Raw genomic sequence first — 20,310 nt, 5'->3', positions numbered from 1 at the left:
GCAAGAAAAAAAAGTATGATGTGTAAAACTGCACAGGTGCAGGATTAGTAATTATCTCTATAAAGCAAAAACTGTCTAAACTGCCTTTCCCCAACCTGGCACCCTCCAGGTGTTTTGAACTACAACCCCCATCTGGTACATCCATTGGAAGCTGTAGTTCCGAAACAGCTGGAGGGAAGCAAGTTGAGAAAAACTGGCCTGTATAAGTTGGTATGAGGTTTTTTTTTAAAAAAAGAAAGAAAAATAAAAAGCTTCCTGTCTTGTTCCAAGGGTACATTTTCTTCAGAGGATGAACACAATAAGAATATTCTGTTGTGGATCGAGGGCCCGACCCCGCTATGTGAAATAAATACACAAGGACACGTGATATAAGGTTAATGGGCAAGAAAAGGCCACAACTTTATTGATTACAGCAGTGAAAAGGTATTGGCTTAGGCATTGGATGACTATAGGTGGTGGGTTTATTCAACAGTAGGTGGAGCCTGTTGATGCTCATCCAACTATAGGCTCACCCCCTGATGTCACCGAGGGTCGTGCCATGGCCTCCCGCCAAGCAGGCATCGGACGGAATACACGACCGCCAGATTCCTTTAACGGAATAACCCATGGTAGATAGCATAGGCGATGGCCACACCTAGCCCTTGACACAGCACAACACATGAATCCAATGCCTAACCTACCCACCAATACCACAAAAGTTGTGACGATTGCTACGAGGTAGGCGAAAAAACCAAAAGGCCTAATGCCAAATGGGAAAATTTCTACCAGGCCCCCCAGCCAACCAGGGCGACCAACCTAAGGTCCATAGCAAGGCCAAAAACCTATACCCTGAGCTAAATGGGAGTGGAGGGTGGGTGACTCGCTGAGGGACGACGATGAATGAGGAGGAGGCGGAGCTAGCACCACAGCATTAAGCTGCTACACACGCCCCCCGGAGGCACCTGGTTGGCCACCTCCGGTGGGCGTGGGCGCCAGCCAGGTAGGAGGGGAGGGGGCTAATGCCCCCTACCAGGGGCGGAGCTCGGTCTCCCGCCCACAACCACTCCCCTCTCTTCCAGGGAGGAGAGTCTTTGTGGATCGAGGGCCCGACCCCGCTATGTGAAATAAATACACAAGGACACGTGATATAAGGTTAATGGGCAAGAAAAGGCCACAACTTTATTGATTACAGCAGTGAAAAGGTATTGGCTTAGGCATTGGATGACTATAGGTGGTGGGTTTATTCAACAGTAGGTGGAGCCTGTTGATGCTCATCCAACTATAGGCTCACCCCCTGATGTCACCGAGGGTCGTGCCATGGCCTCCCGCCAAGCAGGCATCGGACGGAATACACGACCGCCAGATTCCTTTAACGGAATAACCCACGGTAGATAGCATAGGCGATGGCCACACCTAGCCCTTGACACAGCACAACACATGAATCCAATGCCTAACCGCCACCCGAGCCGCAAAGGGGCTCGCCGCCAATACCCTCACAGCTGCAACCAATCCCTAATGCTGCTAATGACACTGTCCAACCAAATATCATTCCCAATGTCCGTTAGATGAACTCCGTCATTCCGGTACATGGCTTGGTCGCCAATCCGGATACGGTCATAATAAATGACTCGGCCATAAATAAAGCGCACACAACGGGCTACCGCCCGGTTCAGGAGTTTCCTGGTTTTTTCAATGGCCATACAGTTCTGCGCACAGCGCCAGGCAATTCTTTTCAAGAAGGAGGACCAGAACACCATTGTTCCAGGGCACAAGGCCGCAATCGACTCCAAGTCTCTTTTTATGCGCCACAACAAATGACTTGGCCATTCATAAAGCGCACCCAACGGGCTACCGCCCGGTTCAGGAGTTTCCTGGTTTTTTCAATGGCCATACAGTTCTGCGCACCGCGCCAGACAATTCTTTCAAGAAAGAGGACCAGAACACCATTGTTCCAGGGCACAAGGCCGCAATCGACTCCAAGTCTCTTTTTATGCACCAAAACAAATCCCCGCTTCACCTATTGGCCAGGTCATTCTCTCCCTAGTGAATGATAAGGATGTCAGGAGGGCCAAACATGGCAACTCTGTCAATCAGCAATGGCATAAGCTCTTCCCACCGCATGCCGCGTCGCGACAACCAGGCAACTCGTATCCCAGGAGGCAAACCAAGATGATGGGTAAGGCCGCTGCTGACAGCCCGAACGTGGGCCCAATGAACAATACTGTGGCCGCAAATCCACACGGTGCCCCCGGAAACAGCTGAGAACGAAAGAAAGGAGAAAGCGGGTAAGTCGATTCAGTGTAGCGGAGCGCAAACTAACGTATGTAACCCTTATAAGCATTGGATTTCCATCGGCCCATTTCTTTAATCTTGTCCGCAGGCAAGCCCAGGCACGCGGCAGTTGAGGCAGCACCGATCCTAAAGGAGTGGGCGGCATAAGCCCGGGAAGCTAAACCGCAAGCATCAATAGCTTTGCGGAGTACCCTGGTGAATTGGTGTCTCAGTAAGGTGGACCCGTCCTCGTGTAGCAGAAGCGGACCCTGACCAGGTGGTCTGAGGCAAAGATACTGCCTGGTGTCCTTTACCGGACAAGGGCCCTGCCCCCCGGACGCTGTGAGTTTTAGAAGGACACCCCTACCGGCCCGATCAGTTTTGGATTGTCATATCCATACCAACATGCTCGCCTCAGACAGCTGTACATCTTCCATAAGGAGGCCCCGCATCACACCATTCGCACTACCTTTGACTACGACCTCGCCCACTCTTAGGGCGGCAAAAAGGCGATGGCATATGCCGCAGAAAAAAGGCGGGCCTCAAACCGGGACCAACAAATTGACCGGAGTTTTTTGCGTATTTGAGAGAGCAACCCGTAAGAAATTGGCTTACGGCCCTGAACCCTAGGGGGTTGTAACCTGCCCCAGCCTTCGATAGCTCTACGGACCAGGAAGTCACTGCATGGATCGGATGAGAACGTGGCCTTAGCAAAGAAGCTAATGGCGGCTACATGTATTTTTAATGTTTTAGGTGCGCGCCCTAGGTCATCAAGGTGTGAAAGGTATTGCAAAACGTCATCGATGGTGGGAGACGCGCTAGCAGAAAGCCCCGAAGACCCAAACCTGAAGCCCAAGAAATCGCACCAGGCCTTCTTGTAAGACCTGAGGATGGAGGGTGCGACAGACGCTAATACTCCCTTAATCACTTTGCGTCTCCAACGTTCCACAGGTGCTCCGGAAAGGGTTCGGTCAACAGCTGTGCTCCAGGTACCTGAACCCCATGAAATCACACCAGACCTTCTTATATGATCTAAGCGTAGAGGGTGCAACAGACGCTAATACTGTTGCAGAACGTTTTCTGTGGAGGGTGTAACATTGGTGGAAAGGGAAGATACTTTGGACCTGAACCCCATGAAATCACACCAGACCTTCTTATATGATCTAAGCGTAGAGGGTGCGACAGATGCTAATACTCCCTTAATCACTTCACATCTCCAAGGTTCCACAGGTGCTCCGGAACGGGTTCTGGCAGTGGCTGAGCCCTGGGAGCTAATGCTCAAAGCGAGGCACTGGAGGACGAATGATTGGCGTAGGCACGACACCCTCTCGGAACGCGATGACTGTTTAGCCAGTATGTTGACCACTGCCTGGTTTTCAGATCTGAAGCACACCCGGCGATTCTGGAACTCCTCAGTCCAAATGTGAACAGCCACAACTAAGGGGGAAAAAACTCCAGAAAAGTGAGATCCCACGTGATAGCTTCGCCTTGCTCCTCTGCTGGCCATTGTTGAGCACCCCAGCGTCCCCTAAAGAATAAACTGAAGCCCAAGGACCCAGTGGCATCAGTGAACCTGGCAATTTGAGGACAGGTTGAGGATTTCCTGCCATAAGGAGACTACATTGAAGCGTTGCAGAAACGTGATCCAGATCTCAAGGTCTGTCTTAACTGATTTTGGGAGTCTTACCCTGTGGTGCGGTTTGTTTGTTTGTTTGTTTGTTTTTGTTATTTTATTTTATTTTTAAGGTTAGATATGCACATAGGCCGCAAGCCTCATTTTGTATCATGACTTTTAAACTTCTGATTTGTTTCTGAGTCACTTGGTGCTCTCTGTGCTGAATCTGAAGGGGGCTGGCACACAGACTAGTTGAATGTGGATGTTCATTATGCACTGTATCATAGTATAGTACAGTGATTATAAAATATCCGCTTGAGTATACGTTTTCATCATGTGTAAAACTTATAATGAATAAACAAATAGTTCTATATTGTGATCAAGTAACTCCTAGAACAAAATTGTAAGTTTTAGCTTCAGAAAACCAGTTGCTTCTAGCCAACATCCTGTTGCCAATGTAGCTAAAATTTTAGCACTTTTGATTGTTAGCTGATAACACGGTTGTTAGTATGACAAGAGATTGGTGGGATGCTCTCCTACAGATTTCCCAAAACTGTTGTACTACAGACTCAGCCAGGACATTCCAGAACACTTCTATCTGGTACTGTAAATGTCAGGTTTGAGTTTCACTCAAGCTAGAAAGAACTGCTACATATGCAACATGTTCTAGAAGATTGCCAAAGATGAGCTCTTGGCCAAAGCGTTATCCACTTCAGTGAAGTGTTATTTCTCACCAAACTAGCAATTTGTTTACTAACTATACATGTTCCCTAATATAGTTAAAGCATTGAAATTATGCGATTTCGACTGTTGGGCTTAAAGGCTTACTAGATTATAGGACTAAGGACTAAATCATTATTGTACTTCTTTGCAATTTTGCCCACAGCTGCCCTGCTCATTGGGAGAACAGGAAATGGATCTGGAACACTTCAAAGCAGTACCATTGCTCCCATGTGTCTTCCTGTTTGGGCTGTCATTTTGTTAAAGCTGTGGTCTTGCTCTTGTAGTTAATCTGGGAGAAAAGGCAGGTTACCCAGGAAAAATAAATAAATAAATAAATAATTCCTGTATGAGGTGTTATGGAATGATACATTTTGTAGCTACCCGTTGGGTGAGGCGAGCGTCCTTCCCCTTACTGACTTCTGATTAGGAGAGTCCTTCGCGGTTAAGGAGCCACTACTGGGATTCTGCAACCCTCTGAGAAACCCTTCCAAAGATAGGATGCTGCACTTGGATAGACAAGAGGTTGAGGAGAGGAGAAAGCTGAATTGGAGAAAATGCTAGACCCAGAAGGACTTTATCGATGGTTCCCTGCTGTGGGGGCTCGTCTGGAACTAGAGTGGTGGAAGCCCTGACCTCCCCAAAAGGGCCGCTTCCCTTTGTAACACGCTGTGGCTGGGTGAGCCCCCGCACATCTCTCACACTCGTGCGGGTACTTACAAGACTGCCTTTGGCATTGTCCTTTATTGAATTACCAGCACACCTTACGTTTTAAATCCTTTCTAAGGCCCATACCCTGAGCATTTAAGGTCCCCAACCCCATTTTGTGGGTTGTCATCTGACTATTCTGATCCTGATCTGATTTTAGGATGTATTTTAAAAGATTGTATGAATTTATGTTAACGTGTTATACATTTGATGTTAGCCGCTCTGAGCCCTGTTTTGGCCGGGGAGGGTGGGGTATAAATAAACATCATCATCATCATCATCATCATCATCATCATCATTTAAACTGGAGAAAGTTCTTAGCAATCCCCTAAGGTACCCTTACATGTGTCAGGAAGGTTTTTTAAATCTCTCTTCCTGGTTTAGTTATCTTATGCTTTATACTAGGGATGGAGAACGTCTGTTGTGGATTCCATAATCCATGACTGTTGGCAATGCTGACTGGGGCTGATGAGAGCAGGAACACACCAACCTCTGGAGGACCACAGATTCTACTTTTTATTAATAAATATTAATTGTGCACCTGTGTGGTTTCTTTCTCTCTCACACATGGTTGGTGGTGCAGGATGGATTGATTGATTGATTGATTGATTGATTGATTGATTGATTGACTGACTGACTCATTGATTGATTGATTGATTGATTGATTGATTGATTGATTTTGCAAGGGTAAAGCTATCATTGTTCAAGATACAGATACTGAGTGTGTGTCCCATCTTGATCTCCAATCATACTGGTTTTATTGGTCATTTTAAAATTTCATGCTTTCCAGAATGGTGAAAAAACTCCAATGAGCCTCACTTCTTGAAATTATGACCCGCTTTGCTGCAATAGGCATCAGCTAATTTGGATATGACTCTGGAAACGGTTTATAAGGAGGAAATGCATACCTATCTTCCACGTACAAAATACTTTCTTTAAAAAAATTCATACATATTTAAAGTCAGTGAAAAGGGTGTTTAAATGCAAGGTGATTAGAGTGTATATATAGTTTGATTTCCTTTATGTGTGAAATTGATAGAACAGAACATTTTTCCAACTCTGGTTTGGTCAGATTTCACCACTCCAGTGAGGTGCTTGGGACTAAAAGAAACAACTACAATTAGAAACTAGGAAAAAAAATGAACTAACAAGCTTTCTCGCCTGCAGCAAGCCTCCCCCATTATGTCTGAACATTTATGAAGCTACCAGTGGTTGATTTATTACTGCTGTAATGAACTTCACAGGCATCAACAGATTAGTATCTACTTTGACAAAAAGCCATTGTCAAATCTTGTTGGACTGCCTGATCAGTTTACTTTTGTTATTAATGACTCTGGCCAGCTTTCTTGATCTATGAGCAATACTGTTAGATGACAGAGGTCTTCCATTTGGGCAGGAAAAAGAGAGAGAGAAAGAATCAATGCAGCATTTTGTTTCCCAGCATTTTGTTTCCTATCAATGCTGTTGATCATATAGATTTGTAATTTCAAACAAAGTCATTAAAGTAAGTACTTCTAGTGTATGAAATCTTCTGTGGTGTTTTCCCAATGTTTATTGTGAGTTTACCTGTGGACTGTGTTTTCTGTAGCTGTAGGAATAAATGGATTGTCAAATGTTCCTTTCAGTTGTCCTTACCTACTGTTCAGAATACAGTTAACTACTTATTCAACTTCTTCTTCTTCTTCTTCTTCTTCTTCTTCTTCTTCTTCTTCTTCTTCTTCCCTTTGGAGTGTCACAAATAAACCTCAGTGACTAGACCAAAATAGTTATTACCATGTTGCTTGCTTTCCAGTGTTCCAAAATGTCAGACATTTGACCTGCATAGCTTTTAAACATGACCTCATTGCTGCTTTCCATTCATTAAGCTATCCCCTTTTGCTCTCTTGTCATAAAAGATAAATGAAGATTCACACAATCTTGGTGTGAGTGAAGATTTATTGTTTACATTAATGTAGATTAAGTAGAAACAAACCAATTATAAATCATGCCAATCTTGTCATTTTAAGACTCCATCAGTTTTCTTATTCCCATGATTACAATTTCTGGCCCTTTATAGCACTTCAAAGATGAACAACTCAGACTACTTTCCAAGTTATAGTTAGCAATTAGAGTGCATTCTGCAGTAGAGTTCTGAGATTTAATTATGCAAAATTCGTGCTTTCTCCAATTAAATTAATAAATATATCAGACTTGTCTTTTATGCAGTCGATGATAAAATGTTCTCAGCTCTGTATGTGAACAATGCCTCTGGAAGCAAATAAAAACATTAGTTCTGCCTCTGAGATTTACAGAATAACCTACATCTTTGGTGGGTGGGAATTCAGTCAGTCAGTGTTTTGGTGGCTTGTTTCCCTAAAGGAAACAGATTTGTAATCTACTAAAGATAAAAATACTGGCATTGGAACAGCATTCTAGAACTTTTCTGTGTGCTCTATTTGACTCTTTTGTTTACTACTGGAAAGTGATCACACCTAGATATGGGATATGAATACAGATGGATCTGAATCCTACAGCCATCTGCAGAGTTGTAATTGCTGTCTGTACCCACTAGTAGCAAGTGATTGTGTGACTATGGTTGTGGACATATTACTCTGCATGGATTCCACATTATTATTTTTGTTTGTTACTTAGTGCCACCCACTATATCTGCCCCTCTTTTTTTTAATACCAGTAAGCTACTGGGGGTTCTGAACCAGTGCCTCAAGAGGGTAAGGATCTGGATGAGGAATAGCACACTGAAGTTCACTCCAAACAAGACATGTGCTCCTTTTCTGGAGGAATACAGGCTTGTAAACAGAACTTGTTTTGGATGGAATTCTACTCCACTTGGGAGTTCTTCTGGATTCAGCTTTACATTTGACCAGGTAGCAGCAGTGGCCAGGATTGCATCAGGCTGGCATATCACTCATTCCTCCATTATCAGTTACTTCGATGCACTCTTCATGAGTCTGCTGTTGGTGAATTTTTGAAAGCTGAGGTCAGTCCAGATTTCAGCAGCAATGATGTTTGTGGGCATATACTTATATATGTTTGTGGGCATATACTTACATAATTTTTTTGCCATTTCTCATAATACTAAAAAAAACAAGGTTCACCAAATAACTTGAACATTGGGAAATTCAACACAGATAATAAGAATTGCTTTTTGCAACAGTGAATTGTAAAACTATGGGATTAGCTACCACAAGATATCATGGTGGCCACCAATCTAGACAGATTTAAAAGGGTTAGACAGCTTTGTAGATGGTAGGAATATTAGCAGCTGCTGGCATTGCCTCCAGCGACAGAGGCCACTGAATACAAGTTGCTTAGGAGGATGAATGGGGAGTGCTGTTCATGTGTTGCCTTAGGGGCTTCCTATAAGGATCTGGTTGACCCCTGTGAAAACTGAATGGTAGACTAGATATACTTTTGGTCTGATCCAGCAGGGCTATTCTTATGTCCATGTGCAAATGACATTTTCTGACTGGCATGCAGAAAGTTGATCCATCCTGTTATGTTGCTGTCTTGGGCCATGGTAGTTGCAGATGCACCCAGTCCTTACCACACGTTTAGATATTTGTGTGACTTAAAGTTATTTGTACAGAATAGGCAGCAGCATTACCCTTTATGAACTGTTCCATAGGCCAAGACTTGTTAGAGAAATGGTCTGCTGCTATTATTCAGCTGAGAGATGTAAGGAAACATCATAAGTTGATGCAGTGTTCGTGCTCACAGGGAATAAAATGTGTTAGCCTACAAAAGTATCTTTCCTGGATTTATGGATCTGCCCAGCAAAAAAATAAAAATAAACCACTCATTATGTACATCAGACCTATTGGGAGGAATTCAACATAGTGCTATAGAAATTGTTCTGTCAGTGCAAACATTTCAGCTTACCAGATGGAATAGTCTCCTCTCCCTCCTCTCCCTGCACTCTGTTCTGGAGGTTTTCCCAACCACCCTGAGACAATCTGTGGAAGATGGGAGCATGGGGAAGGAGAGAGGGGGAAGTTCCATTGTGCTAGCAGAAGTCCTTGCAGTGGCTTCTGCTAGCGGGACTCATTAGTTGAAACTGGCCCATTGTGTCTTGAAGATAACTTGTGGGTTACATTTCTCCAGCTCTGACCTTTGAGATAAGTGGAATTAAATATTACGGTACTTTCTTTGTTACGTATCTGTTACTATGACTCTTCCACAACTACAAAAGCTATACTTATAGTATCACATCATCTGTCATGTGGAGGAAATACCAGAATGATGCAGCTTCAAAAAGCACAATAATGCTGGGAAGCAGAAAAGAAAAATAATTTGATTTCTTAATCAGTGCACAGTTCAGTGATGTTAGACTTTTGATATATAACATGAAGAGCAAGATCAGATTTGGCATGTGTTCACAAGTTAATTAGCCAGTGTTACAGTTTCACAGATGCTGTGGAAGAAAACAACCTGCAGTTATATAATGTGTACACAAAATGCTACAAAATGTGGTATACTAGAGCAATTGTGAAGCAAATTCATTGTTGCAGGGTAAAGCAGCAAATTGGGCATCAGACTGAAAGCATTGTAAAACATTTCTACTCTTGTTTCAGAGTACTCTTATTTGTGCTACCTACCATCCTGACATCTTGCAACTGTAACAGTGAACGAGGGACCTTCTGCATGCATATCATATATTCTGTGGCCCTTCTTCAGGAAAACTGAAGCATAATGATTTAATCTTTTTGATCATTAAGCAACTATAGAAGTTTTAATACAACTGTTTCAGTTTTACATCAACCTGGAACCCCATTGATACTACTAAGACCTGTAGAGATTTATAATGTATAAGTGATGGCTTCTTGCTGAATTATACAATGTTCTTTTTAAATGACATAGAATTGTAGAGTTTCAAAGGGTTCAGGGGTCCAACCTCTGAATAAAAGACAAATTTCTTGCCTTGCCTTTGTTGCACAGCAACACAGATTTATTATTTCTAGTGATTCTTAGGGGCCCAAGGTGAACCTGAGGATGGTGTGGCGTTCGTTCAAGATCTGCTTTAATAAACCATTGCAGAGTACCAGATGGCTAGTTTGGTCTGAAGAGAATGGACATGCAGAAAATGTTAAGGTTTTAAAAATCTTTGGAAATACTAGATACTGTATAAACTTTCTAAGGCAAAAGGGGAGTGAGTGGTGCATTCATCTGAAATGGCACATCACTGCATTTCCCCGTAGAAACTGCACCTGAGGGCAGAGCATGGGTGGGGACAGATTCTTTCAGATTCTGACTTAGCATAGCAAGAGTAAAATGAGATACTGCAGTGATGGGAATTGTCACTCTTGGAACAGTGCTAGAACTGAATATTACATTGCAATTACTGCTTGTCATTGACAGGTATCAAATTACATGGCTGGACTTATTAGAAAAAATGAGTGAACAAAGTATTAAGAAAGAGGTTGAAGAAGGATTGCAGGAAAAGAGATGCTACATAAATATTGGAGCAGAAGAAGTAGCCAAGCAAGGAAACTACAGCAAGTGATGTCAAGAAAGGATTAAGACCTTTACCTATCATGCAAGAAGATTAAGCATCAGCCATTGAATAAATAGATACATTAGATGAAGAGATTGCTCTCTCTCTCTTTCTGACATGCTGAATTTTTCAGAATTCTCATTTGGGGCTTCTGAGATCTTCTTGCCAGGAAGCATGTATATGATCCCAGTTTAGATTCCCTACATTGTCACCTAGGAAACATTGGTTGTGTTTGGGTTGAAATGAGTACACTGTGATGTGAAGAGAATCACCACACAACATTACTGTGGGTTGCGCCCTAGAAACAGGGATACCTTTCCATATAGATAAGCCCAGGAGAGAACAGCTTTTCAAAACTGAGAATTAAGATTTATAAGTAGAGCTATGTATGCAGTATAGGGCACTCTAGACTGAAGTGTGTTTTCTAAGTATGTTAGTGTATTCTTTGTTTTATCATTTTAACCTATATATTCAATTCTAGTGTTGTTCTTAAATAGCTTGCCCAAGGTTGACATTCCTTGCTTTATTTTCACTCTGAATTGCTTTGATACATTTTCTTTCAGAGAGCCATTGAATGAGCAAAGTATATTTTTTTCTTAAGACAGGCATAAATGTCACTTGAGATTAGATAAGTTGTTTTAGATCGCCATGGGCTGTTTTATCTGTTTTACAATGTGATCCTATACATATCTGCTCAGAAGTAAGCCCCGTTGACCGAAGCCTTAAGCTGCTCTGGCAATAAATTTAGCCATTTTTCTCCAAGGGGAAAGTTTGGGTGAATGATGGGGCTTGATTTGCATGAAAGTGGGGGTGATAAGTAAGTGGGAGGGCCAAATAGCAAAGATTTGAACTTGCCCTTAAATGGCTGTGGTTCTGGTAATCAAGCCTGTGTTCTTGCATAGAAGAATTGCCATTGCTGGTTTGGTTATGGAATGTTCATGGAGTTCCCAACTGCTGTAAGCTGTGAATGAGAATCTTGAGGATATATATGTCTATATGTAGTTCGTTTCCTTGTTGGACTCTGTCAATGAGCATTTGTGGGGAATATTGGTCTATCTGTCCTGTTGATAGAGACTTACATTGAAACACATTGGCAGTGGTGATGTTAGCTAGACATTGCTAGCTGTAAACAAGTTGCTGTGGTGATACCGTTTGCTCATTATGAGGCTTGAAAGGGATTCTCTCCCCACCCCCACCCCATATCCAAAACTGGCTCAAAAAGCCACTGATTTATTTATTTATTGCACATTCATTGAGGTATGGGCCCGCTTTGCAAGCTTAATCCTGGTTTTCCTCTCATATAATGAATAAGTAATCTGTGTTTGGCCTTGTGTATTGATTTTTTTCAATTATGTAACTAATAGCTGTTTTTATTTTAATAATGCAGATCTTTCAGTGCGTCGTTCTGAAATCAAACCTTTTCACATTGGCTTACTCTCCTGTTCCAAACTACTTGTCTTTTATTCCCTCTTTGTTCTGTCCCCAGCCATTGAAGCTTCAAATTATTTTATTCTGCAACCTCTTATTTTTCTTGCTCCTCTTTCAGAACTCATTGTCAGTACCCCAGTCTCACTTTAAAACTAAAGCACATCTTATCCACATGATGGGTAGAATATTTCTGCTAGTTTTTTGTTAGATTTCTCCAGTTGTAGTTCACAGGGCTAGGCTTTGGCAGTACATATAAAGAGGAGATGCGTTTTATCTTAAGAATGGTTGATTTTACTGTACGGGATGCAAGAGGATGAAGGAAGTGCTACAAAACTGGTTTCAACACAATATCAGTTAATTGGAAATGGGTACATTCTTTTTGAGACGTTGGGTCATTTGTAAAATGTCAGCAAGATGACAATGATAATAAGAATCTCTATTTGCATCATAATATATATATATATATATATAATTTGTGAATAGCAAATGCGTATGAAATAACCTAATGTCTTCATATCCTCTTGTTTAATGAGATATGCCATGATTTCCCTTATTCTTTGAAGACTGTGGCCATTTCTTTTCCAAATACAGCAAAACCAAATCATTAAGTTTTCCTGTTTTTAAATATACAGTGCTTGGGGTGGCAAACTGCAGTCACATTATTATCCTGCATATATTAATAAGACAAAGTTGTAAATAATATAATACAGGAGAAAGAGAGACTTATTAGCATATCATTAAACCACTTTAGTCCCCAGAGCAAAACCCATTTTTTATCACTTACTAGAAGTGTCTTGCCTTATAATTATACATATATGAAATTGACAAAGGCACAACATTTGACTGGGATGCTGGGTAGCTTGTTCATTTTGCCATAAAAAGACATAGTCAGAATATTTAAATTGCTGCTATTCTTATTAATATCAGCACGGTCATATGCGTGTCTACTCAGAAGCAAGTTCCACTGAATTCAGAGGGAATTACTACTAGGTAAGCAAGTATAAGATTGCAACTTAAGACATTTAGGGTATTGTTATTGCTCATAAGTATTTGAGCACTGTTTTCAGTTAATAATTCTGGGAGGAAATGTAATTACCTTAGTATTGTTACATGTAATAATATCTGTGATTTCTTATGTAGTTTAATTATAGAATGTTATATAGTTAATCATAAACCCCCTTGATGACTCTGAAGAGTCTTATAGTGCCCATAATTTCCCACCACCTCACTGGACAGTGGAATGTTGATGAATGAAATAACCAGTACTCCTAAATCAATACGTTTAAGAAAGAAACTTCAGTTACTAGGCCATTTAGCTTTAAATCGTTTGATAACTTGCTTAAAATAAAAAGCAAAATGGTCTTGCATATGTTTTCTTCTCAAGTATTTAATGAAATGCATCTTCATACTATAGGAGGTGCTTCAGAGTTACTTCTCTATGGTTTCACCCCTATTGTTGCAGATCGTATCCTCCCAAAAAGAGGACACGTGTTGCGGTGAGACCTGGAGACCGACCTCCTGTGTTGTGGGTGGGTAAGATTGGATAGCCACAACACCCAATTGGTAGGTCTCTTGATGTTGGGTTTAATCTGGCCAATGGGTCCAAACGGATCGAGGGACCTATATATACCCATGCACGTGACCCAGAGCTTCCTCTTTCGGCTCATGCATTCGGAACACCCGCCTACCTCTCCCTACTTTTAGGGCATTTTTTGCAATTGACCTTGCTATGCCGTCGTGTGTCGTCTGTCGTTGGGACAGGGGCACGGCAGGAATTTCCCCTGCTTGGCTGATTGGCTGTTGCCATTTGGGTTTCACCTGCCGCGTAGCAAATCATCACAACTTGTAAGGTTGCGGATAGGCACTGGTTCAGGTGATAGGGATGGGAGAATGGTCTCGCCATCCCTATGTGAAGGGTATTCCGTTAAAGGAACCCAGGGACTCAACTGGTTTGTTGAGTCCAGGGGAGCATCTAGAGGGTGAACATAGTCTGTTCCTAGCTTTTTGCCTACCCAGGTGTTCACCCTTGGCTGACCTATGCTGGTGCCCTGGGTCAGCGCTGCTTGCAAGGGTGCAGGGAGCTAGTCAAACCAGAGCCATAGTCTGTTCCTGGCTTTTTGCCTACCCAGGTGTTCACCCTTGGCTGACCTATGCTGGTGCCCTGGGTCAGCGCTGCTTGCAAGGGTGCAGGGAGCTAGTCAAACCAGAGCCTATGCAACCACTCACTTCCTGTAATCAATAAAGTTGTGGCCTAAATTCTGCCAAAAACCAAAACTAAAATTTGAGTCAAATTGTGTTTTTATTTAGGGGGGAGGTATCTGGGTCTGAACACACAATAACATTGAAAGGCCTGGCACTATGCGGTAGGACAAATGTCTTTTCCATTGTATCATCATATTGAACCATAGGCGATGGTTCAATGGGGCTGCATGACTGGTCCTTCTGACATGGTGCCAAGCCTTTAAATACTTGGACTGCCGAATGAAGCAGCTCTAGCATATATGAAGGATACCTGATTTGGTGTTATAATGCAATATACTGCTGGCTTAGGAGTTCTAGGAAAGTGATTTTAAAATATGAAATAAGGAGTTCCCTTTTCACCTGTGATTCAGGCTTAAGTTATAATTAAGTGTAAAGTGTTGATAAAGGCAAGTATGCTAGTATATAGGCTCACGTATTAAAATATTAACCTATTAGAATTAGGATGCACTGGGTTTGGTTTTTCTAAGATTCCCCATTAATTCTTCAAAATGAGTCACAATTAGAAGTTTTATTGATTGCTAAGAGGGTCCAAATGAGTGGACCCTGAAAGATGAAACTAAATTAAAGGCATCTGTCCAAATTAAAATGGAAGCATGCATGAAGAATATACTAAATGAACATGTATGCTCCTGTAATAATACTTTTATTATCTTCAGCTTGCAGGCCAGACTTTTAATTATGACCTCTTTTTATATATCAAGGAAAACCATGTATTTGGGATTAAAAACCTATTTCTTTAACTAGTCAGGTTAAAGGCTGTGGCTTGATACATTCCAGGCTGCAACTTTTATAAAAACCAGAGAACACTTCTAATAACACTTTTCTAATTTAATGGTTCAGTGCACAGTCAGTAAAGATTTAAATAATTCAGAAAGAAAGCCTATTTTCTTCCTTTATTGGAAGTTTGAGTCAGGCAAATTCTTTGACATTTAATAGGTTTTAACCCTTTTAATAACTTCTTATAATGAAATTTATTGGAGGTTGTTTTAAATAAAGGGTTATTATATTAGAGTGAATAGCAGTCAGTGTGTTTTTTATTATTAGTTTTGAGACCTTGGCCCTGTGTGACTCAAAAGGTTATTAACACATCAAGTAGAAGAGAATGTTAATATTCACAAAATTAAGTGTGTACCAAGAAATGTTACGCTAGTACATTTGTGTCATTACATGATCATGCTCAAAAAACCTGCCGTTAACATTTGAGTATTTAATTGTTTTAAAGAAGCTTACGGTCACTTACAAGAGCTGATATGGTGAAAGACAAGATGGCTTCCTTCAAGAGAGCATTACCCAGTGTTAATAGTAGAAACCAATAATTGAATGTTATTTTTTCTTGTTTTTTTATTACTGAGAAAATTATTTTAAGCCTTATAATTTCAGTTACTTAAGAATAAGATTAGTTTCTCATCAAATGAGAACTTAGAATTATATTTTGATTCTAGCCTGAAGCAGATGAGGTTATTTAAACTGCAGCATGCTATAAACCAGAGATCCAGGCAATGTACATCTTTTGTTACTTAAACTTTATCAGTAAATCACTAACTCCTTTAACAAATATATGAATATTTCCTATATTAAGGGTATATTTTGCACCTGTCATGGGCATCTTTAATTATCATATTCAGATCACTTTTTTATTTCATCCTTTTGAATTATTCTATTGCAGTCCATTGTAACAAGTGACCAAATTGCAAAATTCAGCTACAGATTTCAATCATTACTGCTGTGACTAAAATGCACAGGCAGGTTTGTGGGGCCTTCAAAAAAGTGTTTTCCTCGATACAAGAGGACTGTTGATCTGGAAAAATATTGCAAGCCTTGGGTGAAAACATGACATTCTTAGAGCAGTGGAAGTTTCTTTGTTGCATTTGGCCCATATGACCTCTTTGTCAAGGTCTGGGTGGGAGGTAGGGATGCCTGTTTTAAGAAGCTTGCTGTGCTCAGTGCTGAACAGTGAGATTCCCTGTTGTTATTACTGAAAACTGTCCTACCACATCCTGCCACTAGCCATCCATGCAACTTTTAAAAGTTAATAAGGAGTGAACAAATGGATTTTTAAAGGAATGCTTATGTAGCACTTAAAAACTTTAAAGGATGGATAGCTCACCTGGAGAATACAGAAGGGCAAAACTAATCACAGGCATGTCTTTTATTTCAGCTGCGAAACTGGACTAACATGGCAGCTGAAGAATTTGCTGTGAGCTCTGTTTTTATATTACATCTGTCTTTTCCCTTGGCTTTGGGGTTAATTTTCATCTTGCTTCAGCTAGCATGTATAGCAGGGGTGGGCGACCTGTGGCCCTTAGCCTTATTTTATGTGGTCCTTGACCAAATTCAGAAGCCCTCTGCAAGTGGTCAGGTCAGACCTCATGACAAGAGCCATCTGTTCCTCCCTGGCAGCTGCTGGGTAAAGAAGAAAAGTGAGAAAGAAGGTGTTGAAAAAGTGTCCATTTTTAGTTCTAGCCTCACCAACAGCCAGTTTTGGCCCCACACACAACTGATGTGAGGTTCATGACAAATTGCCCCAAACATTACCCACCTCTAACTTGGATGCCTTGTGGAAATGGAAAGGTACCTGAATTCACACAAGATGTACTCCCAAATTTCCACCAATTTACTCCTTCCATTGAAGCTCAACACTACATCTCACATTGTTCAAGAATGTCTCCCAACAATTGGCAGTGGCATTTGAGTATTTGCAGAGACGTGCAGTAAGGAAGAAGGGGTGGGAAAGCCATTTTCTTTGGAATCAAGGTATTATGATTCATGTAAGCATGATTACTGCGATCTAAATCAAAAGAACAAGTTTGGTTGTTCTTTGCTCTAATAACTAATGTCATTAAAGCCATAGTTATTCACAATTCATACTTATCTGATCCTTGTGTAGTTCTATGCTTTCTTCTTGATTCAGTCAGTTTGTGCAATGGGAACAATTGGCTGGGCAAAGGCCCAGTGGTAGATCATGTACTTTGCATGCAAACGATCTCTGGAATCTTCAGGTATGACTGGGAAATCTTGGAGAGCTGCTGCCAGTCAATGTAGACTATACTGAATTAGGTTGACCATTGACCCAATTCAGTATAAGACATTTTCACATATTTATGTAAATTAAGAACAGCTGACTGCAGTCCCAAACAAATACTGCCATAGAGATTTGCTGCCAGTATTTCTTTCCATATTTGATCACTTATCAGCATTACTAGGTTGAACCTATTAACAAACTGCCTCACTCGCTGCCCCAATAGCTGTCTTACTCATTTCTTACACAGTGTGGTCTTCCTCTTCCTCTACATGCAAGCTCCTTTTTCCTTCTAGTTCACTATGGTGCTATGTTTCAACTGCACAGATACCAGCCGTGGGTAGTTTTCTAATTAGGTGCTAGTGGTGGGTAGGGCAATAAGCAAATGTGGCTGGATAAAAGACTGCTAATTTTACCTTTGTACAGTAGGCTTCTTTCTACATGCACACACACTGCCCTTCATCCAGGAAAAGAAGAAGCATTATCAGTGTTCATTGACACATTCCAGCCAGCCAGAAATGCCACGTAAGAATGCAAGGCAGGGCCCACGGGGGAAAGGGCCTGAGAGAAGGAGTTGTGGCTGGAGAGGTGGCCAGATAGAGATGCCTGGGGCCTGAAGTTCCACACAAACACATTCTCTACCTGTACTGTTTTGTAATTGCAGGAAACAGGATGTGGTGGTGTTAAGGTGTGGATTACAATTTCAGCTATCTATTTTAACAAAACTCAGCTCTAACTTTGCCTCATTTAAAAAAAAATTAATAAAAAATGCTATGATAATGTGCCCCTGCAATGTATCCAAAAGGCCCTGTAGATAAGTGCTGGGGGTGGGTGGAAATACTTTGCTGAGTAATTGTACAGTATAAGCTCTAGTCACACTTTAACTCCTGCAATGCATTTCAGTAGCCTTGAGGAAAACTCTCTCCAGCGTTCAGGGTCAAACGATAGCAGGCAGGGCTAAATGGAAGGGCTTCAGAGATGCCTCACTTCTCCTTGTTCTTGCTGCATCTGGCACACTTCCAGGCCTTTCCTGCTAACACCGCAGAAAGCAGCAGCTGGTGACTAACATTAGCAAATAAGGCCTCAGGGCTGCCCATATTCGAGTTCTTCATTCACCAACTGCTATTCAGCAAAACAGCTGGATCAGAAGCGATACAGCCAAGAAGTAGTTAGAGTTTTATGTGTACAACTGTTCAGATATAGATTGTCTGCTAGAGGCAGAGATAATGATAGCTTTCAAGGCTAATATGTTTGACTAGGATGGAGCTGGTGTTTGAAAGAAGAGATTAAAGTGCCAGTAACAATCACAAAATGTTTTTCAAGATTCAAATGAAAGCCATTGGTTGACAGTATACATTGATTTCCCCCTCTCCTCTTTCCTTTCCCCCTCCCCCCTCTCTAAGTATCAATTCTACACATGCCAGAAATTTTATTACACAAATCTGTACAAAGCCTGTTAAAAGTGATAATTCATATTGCAGTATTCCACATTAAAATGTTTGGGTGAAAATTAAAACTACAGTGCATGTTCTGGGACTTCTAGATACAGCTGGCATGAATGTGTTGCAATCCATGCGCATGCCAAAAAAATTAAAATAAAGCAGATCAAAACCTAATCTCCATAGCATTTCATAACCGATAGTCAAGTCTTTAGTTCTTGATGGAAATATTACAATATTATAATGAATATCCTACCTGTCGTCAATATGATGATCTCTAAGGGTTGTATGAGATGCAAGCATGTCTGTGTCCAACCTAGTTCAGACATAGTTGGAAGAAATGTTTCCTGCTTGGATGCTGAACCACAGTGAACCTCAGGCTCCCCATTTCTCCCTCTTTATTCCGTCTTCCTTCCCTCCTTTCTTTCAGATGAAATTTAATGCTTTTGATTTTAAACTATCCACATTTCCTCATGATGTTCAAACTTGGGGAACTGTGATTTGCTAAAATTATGAGCTAAGATCAAGCCAAGGTAAAATCATGGTTATAGACCCTGGCTTGTTCTCAATTCAAGTTTTAAACAAAGCTCACTTTCCCAAACTCAGACATCATAGGGAACTGTGGTTAGCTTCTGGTGCATGAATAAGCAGAGGGAAGTAAACAAGCCCAAAGCTCTCCATGCTTCATTCTCATGCAGGAAACGTGGCTCCTTCACAGCTAAACTGGGCCTCTGTTTTCATAACCAAATGTGTAAACTTCCTGGAATTTAAATATTATGATAAAATATAAATCTGAGAGAAAATTTAATTATTTGCAATAATTAGTTTATGATTAGACTGACATTACTACTTTCTGCTATATATGTTGGGCAGACTTCCAGACTGTGCCCCTTCATTAAATATCTAGAGCTGTTCTGTATTGTGCAACACTTGAAAATAAAAACATTTACAATTTCCAGCCTTCTATCCTCATATAGTCAAATACAGAAGCACTTCTATCATTACTTACATCACCGATTTGTTTACTTGGATCTCCTAGAACTTCTAGGGTTGTGTCCAATGCTGTGCCAGCAGAGTTTCACTGGTAGAACAGGACTTGTTTCCTTTCTTCCCCTGCGTGCCCACAGAATATGCTCTGGAGGTGACAGGAGAGGAGGGCCTGCTGCGTGCTCAGAAGTCAGTTGTGCCAGCGAATTACAGTAGGACATTGTGGGATATCCATGGACAAGTATATTTGTCTTCTGGAGAAGTAAAGCACTTCATTGTCCATTGATTACTCCTCATCTCAGCAAAGTTTGGATTCATTGCTTGAATTAAAAAAACAAAATCAGAAGTCCATTAAGGTTAAAATCAGTGACCCAAATAACGCAGTAGTTTA

The 20,310-nt window shown here is 41.2% G+C and overlaps 1 protein-coding gene across 2 annotated transcripts in view; it reads left to right on the top strand.

Moving 5' to 3' along the window:
* Positions 1-20,310, top strand: part of TOX (thymocyte selection associated high mobility group box) — a 225,898-nt gene that overhangs the window by 151,671 nt on the left and 53,917 nt on the right. The window contains exon 4 of one of the 2 annotated variants that reach the window (XM_081204731.1): positions 16,633-16,671. The exons of the other annotated variant lie outside the window; for it this stretch is intronic. Within the exon in view, the coding sequence (XP_081060857.1) occupies positions 16,633-16,671 (39 nt within the window). The remainder of the gene's footprint in view (positions 1-16,632; positions 16,672-20,310) is intronic. 2 annotated transcript variants of the gene reach the window in all.

This window comes from Podarcis bocagei (genome assembly GCF_964188305.1).
Source record: "Podarcis bocagei genome assembly, chromosome: 8".
Taxonomy (NCBI): domain Eukaryota; kingdom Metazoa; phylum Chordata; class Lepidosauria; order Squamata; family Lacertidae; genus Podarcis; species Podarcis bocagei.
Note: the sequence above shows the minus strand (reverse complement) of the source record. Positions and strands in the feature narration are given on the sequence as shown.